At 36.1% G+C, this 16537-nt stretch overlaps 2 protein-coding genes, 1 long non-coding RNA gene and 1 pseudogene across 3 annotated transcripts; 1 reads left to right on the forward strand and 3 right to left on the reverse strand.

Annotated features, from left to right (window-relative positions):
• Positions 1-1758: 1758 nt before the first annotated feature.
• Positions 1759-2881, reverse strand: LOC133864217 (acidic endochitinase-like; annotated as a pseudogene).
• Positions 2882-5848: 2967 nt separating this feature from the next.
• On the reverse strand, positions 5849-6930 carry LOC133863992 (acidic endochitinase-like). The gene has a single exon (XM_062300172.1). It carries the CDS (start codon positions 6893-6895, stop codon positions 5999-6001), a length of 897 nt encoding a protein of 298 aa, XP_062156156.1. The 5' UTR covers positions 6896-6930; the 3' UTR covers positions 5849-5998.
• Positions 6931-9074: 2144 nt separating this feature from the next.
• LOC133862361 (uncharacterized) lies at positions 9075-11660 on the reverse strand. The gene is made up of 2 exons (XM_062298145.1): positions 11191-11660; positions 9075-9626 (listed from the first exon to the last, which is right to left on the reverse strand). Exons 1-2 carry the CDS (start codon positions 11514-11516, stop codon positions 9209-9211), a joined length of 744 nt encoding a protein of 247 aa, XP_062154129.1. The 5' UTR covers positions 11517-11660; the 3' UTR covers positions 9075-9208.
• A 1735-nt stretch (positions 11661-13395) lies between these two features.
• LOC133863993 (uncharacterized) lies at positions 13396-16079 on the forward strand. Its single transcript, XR_009899457.1, has 3 exons — positions 13396-13537; positions 14535-14569; positions 15914-16079. It is a non-coding gene; the product is annotated as an uncharacterized LOC133863993 (long non-coding RNA).
• The last annotated feature ends 458 nt before the right edge of the window (positions 16080-16537 follow it).

The raw sequence follows: 16537 nt of genomic DNA on the forward strand, positions 1-16537 counted from the left end.
AGATCAAGAGTGAGAATGATCATTCTTGTAATCCTTTTCTTTACTCAATTAAGGAAAAAAAAAAGTTTTAGAATGAAGTATTTAATTTTAAAATTGATTGTATTCGAATAAAAAAATAAGATTAAGAATCTTAAATATTCAATTAACGGATAATGCAATATACGGTTCTTTTTCTTCTCTATTTTTTTTTTTAGGGAAGAAGGAAAATATCTTAATATTACTCTAATATGACTTACAAAAAGAACACTACTCAACTCAACAGTATCACACTATGTTGACGTGACATTATCAATCCACCCTTAAGATTAGCCACATGAAAGGTTTTCCAATTTTCAAAACCTCCCAAATGCCTTCTCACAAAAACTCTTTTCTTTGTCTCCGTTCATTTCCCTTTGAAAGATGATTATGGTAATACTGACAGTTTTATGAAGAATTGGGTACAAATACAATCGATTACACAATAAAGGAAGCTCCAATACTTTAGGGATCAAAATCATCTACAATCCCTAAGATATTTTATCCAGTCATTATTTAAATCCTAACAAATTGTTCATATCGAAAGACCAAGATCTTGTCACATCGTCAATCCATTACAACACTCTCAAAAAATGAGTGAAAAATAAAAGAAAAAACAGGCTAACGGGGCTAACAACGTTTGAATGTATTCTATTTTCACACTTTTTACAACACAGCAGCGAAAGAGTCCTATGACTCCTATCATCATTCATCAGCCCCCATTCTCTTCACATACATTAACGTGCCATTTCACTCAGGTTTGTTAGAGGTGATCTACATGATGGATTAGAGTTTTAAGTATCTTGTTTATATGTTCAACAATGTTACACAAATTATGGCTCAATCAGATTTGAACAAGTGTTTGAGGTTTTCATCATTTAAGCCTTTATTGTGCGGCTTCCAGTGACCAAGTTCTACTATATAGTACTACTATATATGGTCACGCTCAAGTAAAATAGCTTCAATTGAATATCCTCCGTGTGCCTTTTTTTTTTTTAGTTGAAAAAAAAAAAAAAAAAAAGTTACACAAATGCCTTGGGCCTTTGGTGGACAACTTTCAATGAAACTTTTTTGTGTTATGACTTTTATCTCTTGTTTGCTTCTGCCTCACCTTCAACATCAACTTAACGTCATCTTACTAATTAAACCAAACTTAGACATTTGGCATAGTGCTGAAACTCTCGTCTCATCTTGACTGATTAACTTGAAAATATCTCCTAGTTATTTTGGAATGGACAAAAATTTTATCAAAACTGGGTTGGAGGTTTATAAAGCTGTCATCTGTTTTTTAGCATGCGAGAAACACATGTTTTTTTAATAACGTGTGAGAAGCACGTACTTCTTAGTTCTTTTATATAATTTCTCTAAACTCTTTTATAATGTTATTAAAAAAATACATTCTTCTCACATGCTTAAAGGACACATGACAATTTTATAAGCTAGGTTGAAAGAAGTTTGGAGAAAAAGTAATGCTAAAAACCAGACCTTCATCCTACTGGGCCGATGGATACTGCCATGTCAATCCGGATGAGAGTGTGGTTTTTAACGTCTCTGATATCTCTTGAAGGAAAATTCTGTCGTAGGTGGAGTATGCTCATACAATTATCTGAACTTCAACAAATATGACATGGCTCTTGATAGAAACAGCATTTGATCGTTAGACTTTACAACAATAGTGCTTGCTAAGCCTAAGCATGCCATCAAGAACAGAGGGAGAAGATAGCCAAAGGGAAGAAGAAAACATGTAGCAAAACACACAACGCTGAATATATTATATATATGCATACATGATATTAGTACATATAGAGAGAACACAAGTGAAAAATGCAGAAGCCCTTCATCTAGGAAGTCACTTGGATGCAAATCTCACATAGTGATCTGGATGTTCAAACATGGCTCTTGATGGAAGAACTGTATCCAGATTGGTCGTCGTAATACTTGGACCACAGCATAACACCTCCATACTTGGAAGAATCCTTAATGGCTGGAAGCACTTGGGAAGTTAGATCAGATGAAGGAATGAAGCCACTTCCAGCTGCTGTAGGAGCAGCAGGTAGTCCAAGGAAAATCTTGGCAGCAGGGATGTCTGAAGTCCACTGCTTCCATGCATCTTCCAGATTGCCAATACTTCCAGGAGTGTACTGGCAAGGAGGGTTATTGTAGAATTGGACCCAGACATAGTCGAAGTGACCAGTTTTCAAAGCACCTCCAATCCAAGCATCAGGAAAAGGACACTGTGGAGCAGCAGTCAAGTACACCTTCTTACCCTTCTTGCTGTATCCAGAGAGGTACCTTGCAAGTCATCCCAGTGCTGGTTGGTGCCCCCTTCAATATCAAAGTCAATTCCATCCAAAACAGCAGCACCAAGTGGGCGAGAGGAGGACTGTCCTGCCAAGAAGTTATTCCAAAGATAAGTAGCAACTTGTCTGGCATCCTCCGACGAGGTAAGGTAGTAGCTCCCCGCCCCTCCGCCGATCGAAAGCATTACCTTAATGCCTTTGGCTTGACATGATTTTATGTCAGAGCTTAAGCTGGTGCAACCATTGCTGTATGGATCACAATGGCCAGCGAGGTTAATTACAGGAGTCTGACCATTTCCAAAGGTTGGTAGGAAAGCTATATTCACAAAGTCATAGTTACCTGTGGCACAGGTCTCTGCCAAGGTGCCCTCATTTCCATTTTGACCCCAATAGATTGCTATTCCGCCTGCATTTGAACCCATTGCCAGTGTTAGCATTACTAAGCAGAGTAATGCTGCTGAAATTGGTGACTCCAATGCCATTTTTCTGAGACCCGCTGGAATTTGAGCCACTGAGTAGTGTAGAGTTCTTCTTAAGCTCTGTTGCTTTTTTGCTTGGCTATGTTAGTGTAAAACATGCTTTATATAGAGGAATTATGGCCCAATAGTGACATTCATCATCTTGTTCTCTTGCTAAAGAGTGCGTGGCTGAAGGGTTAATTTCTTCTTAATTTCTTATGTTTTAATCTTAATAGTCTCTGATAAACGTACACGGCGTTGTAGATTTGACTTCCCATTCTCCTCATTTTTGCCTTGTCTAGTTGTGAACTAATTTTTGTCGTTTTAAGGCATTGTTTTTTTCTTTGGAAGGCATGGGTCCCAACATGAACCATATTTAAGTTCCATATCTTGAATTATAATTTGGTGTGTCCTAGATTTTATTCTTTATGTTGTTTAGCATTGATTAACTAATTCTGACGATAAGATCAGATTTGCCTCATTTTAAACCTCGTGACGTTGTATTGTTCTCTAATAGGCTGCAATGACTTGTTAAACTTTTCTGAAAAGTAACGCTACTCTTTATATTTATTTATTACACTCATTTTATAATTTATATCGGCTGGTATGACATGTTTTTAAGTAATTTTTTTTAAAAAAATAAAAATAAAAATACAAAATTGTTGGGATGAAAAGGTACTTAAAACATGCAACATTAGCTGACATAAAATGAGTGTGAAATGTAGCATTTCTCTTTGCCAAATCTCGCTTTTGACTTGCCCTCTTCATTGTCTTCGGCCCTTGTATATGGGAATATTAGAATAATTACAAAGGGATTTCTGAAAGCAAATTACATATTACAAAATATATAAGTTCCTCTTCTAATTTTCGACATCCAATTTGTTCCTTACAACTTTTGACTCCAGATTAGTATTTCATGCAAAAAAAAATAGCCATGAATCTACTATTCATGAGTTCATGTGTCATTTTTTCTATTGTAATCACTTTGAGTGGCCCTTTGAAAATGATTGAGTCACTTGTTTGACCTATTTCATATCCATTATATGCATCTATGCACTGTTTTATTTTGTGTTGAGTTTGTTATTGGGGTGTTCACCCTCTTTTCGGTTTTAAAATTGTCAACCCTCTCTTCCTTTCCGATCCGGAGCGAAAATGATCATCTTTTGTAATCATTTTCCTTACTCGGTTTTGGTGGGGGGGGGGGGGGGGGCGCTAGAATGGAGTACTTAATTTCACAATTGATTGTATTCGAATAAAAAAATAAGATTAAGAATCTAAAATATGAAGATAGTGGTAATGTACTGTTCTTTTATTTTTCTTTTTTCCAGGGAAGAAGGAAAATATCACAACATTACTCTTATATAACTTACACAAAGAACACTACTCAACACTATCACACTATATTGACGCTACATTTTCAATCCACGTTTAAGATTAGCCACACGAAAGGTTTACCAATTTTCCAACCTCCCAAATATGCCTTCTTTTCACAAAAACTCCTTTTCTTTGTCTCTGTGCGTTTCCACTATGAAAGATGATAATGGTAATACTGATAGTTTTACGAAGAATTGGGGACAAATACAATCGATCACACAATAAAGGAAGCTCCAATACTTTAGGGATCAAAATCATCTACAATCCCTAAGATATTTTATCCTCTGTAATTATTTAAATCCTAACAAATCATATATAACGAAAGACCAAGATCTTGTCACATCGTCAATCCATTACAACACTCACAACAAATGTGTGAAGAAAAAAAAAAAAAAAAACAACAGGCTGACGGGGCTAACAACGTTTGAATGTATTCTATTTTCACACTTTCTACAACACAGCAACGAAAGAGTCCTATCATCATTCATCAGCCCCCATCCTCACAGCCCCTTCACATACATTAACGTGCCATTTTACTCAGGTTTGTTAGAGGTGATCTAGACGGTGGATTAGAGTTTTAACTTTTAAGTATCTTGTTGATACGTTCAACGTAGTTAAGATAAATTATAGTTTAGTTGGACTTGAAAGAGCGTCTAATGTTTTCACCGTTTAAACTCTTATTATGCGGCTTCCGACGAGTGGATGTTACTATATATGGTCACGCCTAGGTAGAATAGCTTCAATTGAATCTCATCCGTCTGCCTTTTTTTTTTTTTAATTAAAAAAAAAAAACAAAGTTAGACAAATGCCTTGGGCCTATGGTGGACAACTTTCAATGGAACTTTTTTGTGTTTCTGACTTTTATCTCTTGTTTGCTTCTGCCTCATCTTCAACATCAACTTAACGTCATCTTACTAATTAAACCAAACTTAGACATTTGGCATAGTGCTGAAACTCTTGTCTCATCTTGACTGATTAACTAGAAAATATCTCCTAGTTATTTTGGAATGGATAAATTTTTTCTCAAAACTGGGATAGAGGTCTATAAAGTTGTCATCTGTTTCTTAGCATAAGATAAACACATGTTTTTTTAATAGAGTGTGAGAAACACATGCCTTTTTTTTTAATAGAATTTCTCTAAACTCTTTTAATGATATTAAAAAAAAAATATCCTTACTTAAGGGACACGTCACAATTTTATAAACTTAGTTAGAGGATGTTTGGAGAAAGAGTAATGCTAAGAACCACACCACATCCAGCTGGGCTGATGGATACTGCAACAGTGCCACGTCAGTCCGGATGAGGGTGTAGTTTAATTTTTAACATTTTTCTTGAAGGAAAATTCTGTCGTTGTGGTGGAGTATGCTCATACAATTATCTGAATTTCGACAAATATGATAAGCCACTGGAGTTGGTACTTATTTTAGAAGTGGTGCCCCAAAAAGTTTTTTAAGCATGCAGAACTTCCCAAATGTATAACTCTGTTGGAAAGTAAATTGATATGCAAGATATTAAAATGATTCCATGAATTTGCAATTATTTTCTGTTTACACGCATCTATTTGGAGATGATTTAAATTTTTGACATGGCTCTTGAAAGAAACAGCATTTGATCGTTATACTTTACAACAATACTGCTTGCTGAGCCTAAGCATGCCCTCAAGATCAGAGGGAGAAGATAGCCAAAGGGAAGAAGGAAACATGAAGCAAAACACACAACGCTAAATATATTATATATATGCATAATGCATACATGATATTAGTACATATAGAGAGAACACAAGTGAAAAATGCAGAAGCCCTTCATCTAGGAAGTCACTTGGATGCAAATCTCACATAGTGATCTGGATGTTCAAACATGGCTCTTGATGGAAGAACTGTATCCAGATTGGTCGTCGTAATACTTGGACCACAGCATAACACCTCCATACTTGGAAGAATTCTTAATGGCTGGAAGCACTTGGGAAGTTAGATCAGATGAAGGAATGAAGCCACTTCCAGCTGCTGTAGGAGCAGCAGGTAGTCCAAGGAAAATCTTGGCAGCAGGGATGTCTGAAGTCCACTGCTTCCATGCATCTTCCAGATTGCCAATACTTCCAGGAGTGTACTGGCAAGGAGGGTTATTGTAGAATTGGACCCAGACATAGTCGAAGAGACCAGTTTTCAGAGCACCTCCAATCCAAGCATCAGGAAAAGGACACTGTGGAGCCGCAGTCAAGTACACCTTCTTACCCTTCTTGCTGTATCCAGAGAGGTACCTTGCCAAGTCATCCCAGTGCTGGTTGGTGCCCCCTTCAATATCAAAGTCAATTCCATCCAAAACAGCAGCACCAAGTGGGCGAGAGGAGGACTGTCCTCCCAAGAAGTTATTCCAAAGATAAGTAGCAACTTGTCTGGCATCCTCCGACGAGGTAAGGTAGTAGCTCCCCGCCCCTCCGCCGATCGAAAGCATTACCTTAATGCCTTTGGCTTGACATGATTTTATGTCGGAGCTCAAGCTGGTGCAACCATTGCTGTATGGATCGCAATGGCCAGCGAGGTTAATCATAGGAGTCTGACCATTTCCAAAGGTTGGTAGGAAAGCAATATTCACAAAGTCATAGTTTCCTGTGGCACAGGTCTCTGCCAAGGTGCCCTCATTTCCATTTTGACCCCAATAGATTGCTATTCCGCCTGCATTTGAACCCATTGCCAGTGTTAGCATTACTAAGCAGAGTAATGCTGCTGAAATTGGTGACTCCAATGCCATTTTGTTGAGACCCGCTGGAATTTGAGTCACTCTCTGTTGCGTTTTTTGCTTGACTATGTTAGTGTAAAGCATGCTTTATATAAGGGAGTTATTGCCCAATAGTGACATTCATCGACTTGTTCTCTTGCTAAAGAGTGCGTGGCTGAAGGGTTACTTGAGTTTCACAATCTTGATAATCACTGTTAAACGCACACGGCGTTGTACATATGCAGACAATTTGTGAGTTCCATATCTTGAAATTTAATTTGCAATTATGTCAGATCTGTCTCATCTTAAACCTTATGGTGTTTGTTCTCTAATAGGGTGCAACGACCTGTATACTGTCGTGAACCTTTTTCCAAATCACTTCTCTGACTTGCCCACTTCATAATCTTCAGCCCACATTTGTCAGAATACATTAATAATTACAGAATATAATGAGATTTGTGAGAGGAAATTATGGACTAATTTTCCATATGCAATTTGCACCTTTCAACTTCTCATTCCACATTCCTAATTCGTGTAAAAGTTAGTCAAGAATCTACTCTTCGTGAGTCCATGTCCTTTGATAGATTATTTAACTTCTAAATTTATTATAGGGTAAATTACGGTTTGTCTTTCCAAACTATCGCAAGATTTTCAAGTTGACCTCTAAACTACACAATGTTTTGAATTGCCCCGTGTCAAAATTGACCACTATTTTGGATGAAAAACTTTAGCATGTGCCTTGCACTTGCGTCTAAGTTTAACTTCCCAAATTAACCTCATTTTTTTTAAAAAAAAAAAAATGACGTAATATTTGTTCAAAGGGATAGTCACACGGCTACTCCCTATGTTTTTAGAAGAGTTATTGCGCAGCCACCATTCACTTATTCAGAGAGGATTGTTGCGCAACCATCCCCTATCAATTTAGAGGAGTGGCCGTGTGTCAATTCCCTACATGTTCAAAAAGGTGACTGTGCAACCAACTCACAGCATAATAGAAAGATGGTCATGCAACTGTCCCATCTATTCAAAGGGGTAGTCGCGCAACCACCCCTCTCACCTATTTAGAAAGAGTGGTCGCGGGGCCACCTCTAATTATTTAAAGAGGTAGTTGCGTGGCCACCATTCTAGCCACTCGCAACATAATAGAGGGGTGGCCACGTGACTAGTCCATAACTTAACAAAGAGGTTGACGGTATTATCACCCCCATCTTTTCAATGAGATTCCTATGCAACCCCTCCTTCATATGGGTGGCCACGCGACCACCCCTCTATCATGGTAGGGGTGGCCATCTTCCCTTGCTATTTTAGAGGCAATTTGGTAACTCGGTAAGCATACAAGGCACATGCTAATGTTTTCAATTCCTAATAACAGCTAATTTTGACACAGGAGGCAACTCGAAACTTTGGTGATAATTTATAAGTCCACGTTGTAGTGAGTTACAATTTAGAGATCAATTTGAGAATGTGATGATAGTTTAAGGAGACAAAAGTGCATTTTACCCCTAATTATACTAAAATTTAAAAAATACAATAAGAATCTACAACAAAATCACTGTCAACTTCAAGAGCATTTTGCAGTCTTAAACAGGTTCCTACGCTGATATACACTGAAGAAGACGCAAAGAAGCTCTAGCTTGATATTTGCTTAATTACTAATTAACGAATAAATCAACTTGCGGCTTTCAACCTGCACTATACATTTCTCTCAATATACATTGCTTAAACACTACTTGACGAAGGCTCAAAGTCATCTCTGAGTAATTACAACATGATAATATAGTTCATATTAGCCAGTGCTAATAATTAGGTCAACCAAGCACCACTCACTTCAAGTTATATATCAAGTTACACAATGTACCAGTTGAGGAATAATACTCGTTTATATACTATACAAAATATAAAAATACCTTATCAATACAATTAACTCAACCAAGCATACATAAGATAACTGTCAAACCTCAACACCATTTTGCAGACTAAACCAGGTTCCTACACCGATATAGATTCAAGAAGATGCAAAGCTCTAGCTTCATATTTACTTTGTCACTAATTCACAAATAAATAACTGGCATTTAACCTGCACTATACATTTACTCAATATACAATGCTTAAATAACACCTGAGTAAGGCTGAAAGTCATCTCTGAGTAATTACAACATGTCAATATCATATTAGCTAGTGCTAAGAATTAGATCAACCAAACACTACACACTTCGAACTGTCAACTGCAAGAACATTTAGCATTATAAACCAGGTTCTCACACTGATTTACACTGAAGAAGATGCAAAGCTCTAGCTTGATATTTACTTACATAGCACAATATATACCAAAATTTGTAAAGCACTTCAGTAATGATAAGTTCTTTCTGAAGATGGAGGAGAAGAAATTTCAAAATAAGTTGGTCTCGGGGTTGAGGGACAACCAAGACTTTGGATTAAATCCTCCACAGCCAGCACTCGAAACTTTGAAGGTGAATTGAAAGCGATGTTGTCAACTCGATGCTCGAATATCTTTCCTTTCTTATCGAATTTGTATTCTGAAGTGGCATCAAATTGACCATGACTCTCCCATGGGACTCGTGGGATGCCATGGACAGTCCATCGAACCATTATGCTGTTCTCCATGGGCTGCCACACACTAACGATGTCAACCCACAAAGCCTTAAAAAATATCCTGCCATGGAATCGTAGTGCCCAGAAAATTGATTTATAGTTCTGAATGCCACTAAAAGTATTGAGAGGATCTTTAAGTACGATGTCATCCCTGTCCAAAGTACAATGAAAATTATTAGCATATACTCGAGATGTTTTTTAACAAAATTCCATGTGATACTGATAGGCACAAATTTTAATGAGAGCTAGTGAAAATAAAAAATGCATACAAGTCTTGTCTAGGTTACTGGCATGTGCGTTAGACAATCAAATATATCATTCTTGCCATATATATGTGGACATAGATCATAACTGCAAACATTATAACTAAAATAGAGAGAGGAAAAAAAAAAAATCAAACATGATAACAACGTCTACATGATAGCCTAAAACGTTCTTACTTTCATCTATAGCCTCAACAACGCAAATAAGAACTTCTACACGATAGCCTAAAACGTCCTTCCTTTCATTGGCATCTATAGCCTCAACAATGCAAACTCATCCCTAAATAATCTGCAATAGCAATAGTTTGATATAATTTTGGAAAATCAACATACAACTAACTGGAACCTAACTGTTATGCAATATATATATAATCCTTCATTGTCTTCCGTGGTGTCATGCATTGAAAATTGGAACCTATCTGCAATTACACCATGACATGCATGTAGATTCAATGTATATCTCTCTATATATAATACACACAGGTTTGAATTTGAACACTGCAGTCTTTTTCCATGACTATTACCTAGAATTATTGTTCTCATCAAGGATAGTAATGACGTTAATCTGTCTGCTATCGTTGTTGACAAGTAACACCAATAATCTATCAAAAGATGCATGAAAAATACAAGCCCAAGATACAGAAGAATGCTACATCTTTTCCATGCTTTCTGTCCACGCATCCTTGTTAAATGAGATGCTCAAAATTACACAGTTATATTTTTTTTATAAGTAACTTTCATTTAAATATCCATATAGAGAAGACAAAGGAAAAAACTCACTACCTATCCTCAATAGCAAAAACTGTAATAAATACAGTTCAAAAAATCACAGCTAAGCTTTAGTAGCAGCGTATCACAAGTTTTTTGACACAGTCATACCCAGCTCCCTCTCCTCAGAGGAGATCCTAGATCAAATTTTTTTAAAGTGAAATTGACACAAATATCTCAACACATACTTTTGTTGAAGTATCATAGGCTATAGCCTTAAGTAGTGTTACAAAATCAAATGACTAACTTTATAAGGCACAATCTGGGTAAGCAGGCAGGCACTAAGACCATTGTGTCAAACTTATTTGTAGTGATGATACCGAATTAATTATAACAGTACTCCTAACAGATACATAAAGCATCTAATTTCTTAGTAAGTTACATGATGAATAAGTTTTACTATGACATAGAAATCAATCTTAACCCTCCCTGCGATTTTAATTTAACAACAAATGTGGTGGGGGGAATATTTCCAATACAATCACCGATCAAATTCACAAATTTAATTTACTTCTTTTTTCCCATCACATAAACAAGCATGATTCAACTATTTAGTAGTTTTTCTTTTATTTTCCTCCATCCTCAGCAACCAAACAGGCAGATTGCAAATGCAACAAACACAAGATGAAACTAAAATATATATATATATATATATATATATATATATAAAAAAAAAAATCATACCTATAGATATCGAAACTGAGCTCCCTGTAAAAGAGCTCGGGAAACTCCTCTCTCAGAGTCCGAATCGCATAGCCCACATTCACATAGTAACTCTGCTTCTCTTCCTCCTCTTTGCTCGGCTTCGAACCTTGCTTCACCGGAGCCGAGAACTGTCCGTACAAGCTCACACCTTGATCCAGCTCCGAAACCCTAACCCTAACCCTACCCCTAGACCCAGCCTTCCCGTTATTCCTCAAAGTAATGAAGCTTTTGGGATTCCTAGGATTAGGGTTACAGAAGAACTTCGGGAGAGTGGAAATTTCAGGTGAATGCATGAGAAGAGCCATCAAAGAGTAAAATTTTCCAAAAATGAAATTTAGAGGTTTCAAAAAGGAGAGATTAGAGCAAGGTCCAACAAGAAAGTAATTCCATTTCTAATGGAACTTGCTTGGCTGGCGAGGAAATGACAAAGGAAAAGGAAATCTGCTTGGATAATAAGTTCATGTTTTCGGATAATTGGAATTATCCAGTAATTAAAATTAAGAAAAAATGTGATTGGCAGTTGGAAATTTGGAATATGTCAGTGCTGAAAATTGACGTTAGGCTAATTTACTCCGATATGGGCCGTACGTCCGGATAAAGATTAAAGACTAATGAAACGGTCAATATCGCATCACAGACACTTAAAGTCCGCTTCCACGGCCCACGTTGCCGTTGAAGGCCCAAATAATGTTGATGTTTTGATCTAGCATTACTCAATTTTTTTTATTTTTTTATTTTTTTAATAATGTTGATGATAGTCATTATTAAAAGAAAATTTTAAAAATTAATTGAGATAATAATGTAACTTCTAACATTACTTTCTCTATATATATAAAGAGAGAATAAATGTGTATTTTTTGTCACTTGATTTGAGATTTTGACTAATAGCTATTTGAAAATTACTTATAAGAAAAAATTTAACAGAATCCATTAAAACGACACATCATCACCAATCATAATGTAACACAAATTACTTATAATAAAAAATTTATTAAAGAGCTATATATATATAAACATAAGCAAAATGTAAGGGTGGTCGAACCATCATTTTAATTAAGATAGAAGGTAATCAAACCACTACATGGCCAATAGAGATGGTTCAGCCATTCCAAACAACCAAATCTCGATTGAAATTAATTTTCAAGAGCTAATAATGTGTGTGAAAACCTAAACTGGAGGATCAACTTTGGCACAACCATTGTTTTCAAAGAGATTATCAATTTTCACTACTTTATAGTCGTTTGTCTGTTGAAGGGCCACAAATTTTCCAAGCAATGGGTACCATAGAATAAAGGTGTCAATTTTACGTAATAATACTAATCCATTGCATGAACCAATCATATTGGGTCCTCCTTATGTTGTGATGGAGCTATATTAGGCTATGGCTCAACCAGAGGATTGAAGCAAAACCATAGCAAGCTTCCAACAAGCAGGTGCTATTGTGATTGTTGCTGATGTGGCATGTTAACGTACTCTATCTGTAATACCCCAAATTTTTATTAGACAACATATTTTTTTTAAAACCAATAAAAATACCTATGTTTATTAATTAGTTTTTATTAAAAAGTAACTCTAGTTAAGTTAACTAGATAAAACTTAACTTGGGTTAACTAGATATTTTTTTAAAAGATTAACTTAGGTTAATCTAACTAGGATAAAAGTTAAACTTGGTTAAAAAAAAAAAAAAAAAAAAAAAAAAAAAAAAAGAAAAAAAGAGAAGAACTTGCACGGCAAGTTGTTTCCTTCTTTATTTATTGTTTTCTTTTTTTTCTTTTTCATCATCTCCTTCTTGCTTCTTTTAGTTCTTCTTCTTTCTTTCTTCTCACACGAGTACAGGGGGAGACAGAGAGTGAGCGAGAGACAGAGAGATGAGAAGAGAGAGAGATTCGAGGGATAGAGAGAGAGTGAATCAGGGAGAGAGATGCCGAGAAAGGGGGAGTGAGAGATCGATGGGAGAGGAGAGAACCGGCGAACCGTTGAACCAGGTGGCACGATTCTCCGGTGGATCGACGCCGGTGGGATCAGAACCCGATTTCCGGTGGTTCTGACATAGGCGAAGCAGAGAGGGAGAGTCGGAGGACATCCGACCGTTGAAGGATCCTCTGGTGAAGCTGCGGTGGCCGACCCTCCAGGAACCGTTTTCCGGCGAGACAAGGCGATTCCGGTGGAGCCCAGGCCGATTTCCGGCCGATCGTGGAGGACCCGAGTGACCGTGAGACCCGTGAACCTAGCCGAACTGTGACCCGAAACACCCAGAAACCCGATCGGCGACCTGAGCCGAAATCCGGCGACATTTCCGGTGGGTTCGACGGAAGGGCGATTTTCGGTAAATCTTGTAATTTTTTTTAGGAGAAAATTAGTATAGTGATTTATTGTGATTTCTACTGATTTTGTTAGCTAGGTTGATGGTGTATTCGGTTAAATGGTTCTTTGACTGTACATGTGGGTATATGAATTTGGGTTGTAAATTGGTTGGACTGAGTGGGCATTTTGGATTGTGTATTTTGGTTGAAATAGGTTTCGGCAGTGTGTGTGGGTAGTAGCTGTGTTCTCTGTGGGTGCTGTTTTGTTGAGTACTGTGTAGAGATTTTTGATTGTTGTGATTTTTCTGCTAGGTGTGCAGTTTGACTAAACCATGTAGTGTCATTTGTTTTGACAGCAGCCGTGTGATGTAGGTGTTGTGAAGTATTTCTGCTTGTGGTAATAATTGGCAGTGGGTGTTTGTGATTCGGTTCGGTGTATGATTTTGGAATGAGGGTCTTGGATTAAGTAGCCGTGTTGGCCGAACAGTGTTAAGTATGGGTGTTTTCTTGTTGATTTATAGTTTATGTGTTCTTAGGGCGGGCTGTATGAATTGCGGATTAAGAATACTTATTATGTTTGAAGATTTTGGATTGTTCAATTTTGTTGGAGATTTGTTAATTTATATTGGTTAATTTGAGAATAAACTCTGATTTTGCTTGAGGATGTTTGTTTTTTTTAATTAGGATTTTTTTTGAATAATTTTTAGTGCATTGAGTCTTGCTTAAAGGTTTGAGGATTATCATGTTTTGGACAAATTAATGAGAAATGAGTTTTCTCGTGATGGTTGGATGATGTTTATTTTGGATAAGGTTCTATTTTGTTGTTATAAACTTTAATGAGTTCAACTTAAAAATTGGTTTGTTTGAATATGAAGTTTCGGACTAAGGATTAGTAAATTCAAGGTAGTTGTTTTGGGTGGTACAATTTGGAGACCTCTTGATACATGTTATTTTTTTTAATTAAGTAGTAGGTTTCAGATTTTAGAATATTCTTCTAAGCTCCTTCTTTCGAATTATTAGGTAAAAGCTCAATCTCGACGCTAATGGAAGTTCAGGTAAGGGGATACAACACCGAAAAACCCCCAACAAGATTTTATTATAAATCTTTTGAAAAAGTGTTGGGGAATTTTACAAAACGTTGCTCATGTGATTTTTAATGCCAAGCTTTATTTCTCATATGATATTGTTTAAGACTTTTGAGCATAAATCACAGTTTTGGTTAAGAGCATTTCTAAGAATTATGATTTACGCATAATTATAGTTAAGACTAAGAGTATTTCAGAAATTGTGAATTATGCATACAGATATGATTAAGAGCATTTTTAAAGTTTTGATTTATGCATATATGATCAAAGGTAGTTCAAAGTTATGAATTATGCATACTTACAATGATGAAAAAGAGAGCATTTGAAAGATATGATTACAGTAAATTCCAAAGTATATGATTCTATTCAAGAATACAGTTTTGAAAGAAAAGAGATTCTAAAGTTAAATTCTGCACATGACTACAGTTATGAAAACGGCTCTTACAGTTTTGAAATAAAGTATACAGATAAAGCAGAGCCCACAGTATTACAGAAAATCGTTCATGTGCAGTAACTGTTTAACCTTGAGGCACTATTACAGCTAGGATTGGTACCCATAGGGTAGCATGGCAAGCATACCATGTGTTGGTGTGTGCTACCAGCCGATGTTGGCCTTCACCTAGGGAAGATCCCCAACTCGGAACCGGCTCTCCCCTGTGACGACAGGCTGAGTCCATAGGTCTGTGTGACAAAAGCCAACGTGCTCCGCTCACGGGTAACAGCGGTTTAGAGTCTATAAGAGGTTAAACCACAGAGAAAGGATTAAAGAGAAAACTGATAAAAAGAATATACTGGAATAAACTGTCATTCTCATTTATAAACTGTCATTCTTATATCATTATTCATATTCTACAAATTCTATTGTTCATATGCTAAGCCACCTGTCCTAAAACAATACATTTCATTTTATGAATCATGCTTTAATATGTGTTTTCTTATAAAACATAAACAGTCTAGCATGTCACTTGTCAGATAATTTTCATAACTTGAATCTCCAACTTATACTCGGTTGAAAATCACATATCATATTCATATTTCTAAACATCATCATAAATCTTAATATATCCAAAAACACTTAAATCATTTAAAATAAATTAAAATCAATATACTATTGGTTTAGGTTGTAATTCAATTTACTTTATGCAATTCATCATATGTGGAATTAATTCTTAACAGTGAGTAGAATAAATCTGTCATTATGAAAATGACTAAAGATTATGGCATAAAGGTTTATAGCATGTTTTATTTCCTCTGGTGTTGTATTTTCCTTACTGAGTTGTCGAACTCACCCCTTCTTCCTCCACCCCTCTCCAGATGATAACCGTAAGACGAAGTCTTTTTCTTGAAAGGGCGTAGACCTCGCTGAGAGCGATAGTTCGTGATGAACCAGCCAAACCCTAATATTGTATAGTATGATTTGTTCCTTTTGGAGTTCATGATTTTGTATAGATTTATAAATAGAAAGTTTTAAGAGGGTAGAAATTTTTTTAAATTTTTAGTTGTAAATGCACGCTTTCATTTATAAAATTTGTTTTTTAGCACTTAAACTCACGTTTTCCCTTATATACCAAAACGGGGGCGTGACACTATCACATTTTTCTAATAGTAAACACATTGAACTATTTTTCAACCCTTCAAGCTATAAGGACCAAAAATGCATTTATCTTTACAAAGAGCAATGCTAAAAATCACATTTTTTATTTTACAACTATTTCACAATGATGACATGTCAATCTCAACTAACCTTTGGATTTGTTTTTGTTACAAAAAAAAAAAAAAAAATTACATATATAAGGATTGGTTGTGACTACCACATTTACATAATAAGAATAAGTGAATACCTTCAATAAGGATGGGCTGTAAAATCCTCACTTTACAGCAACCAATTATAAGTGGACAACTCATTAAAAACCAAAAAATACAATAAACAGAAAAACA

Source organism: Alnus glutinosa, chromosome 3 (genome assembly GCF_958979055.1).
Source record: "Alnus glutinosa chromosome 3, dhAlnGlut1.1, whole genome shotgun sequence".
Classification (NCBI taxonomy): Eukaryota; Viridiplantae; Streptophyta; class Magnoliopsida; order Fagales; family Betulaceae; genus Alnus; species Alnus glutinosa.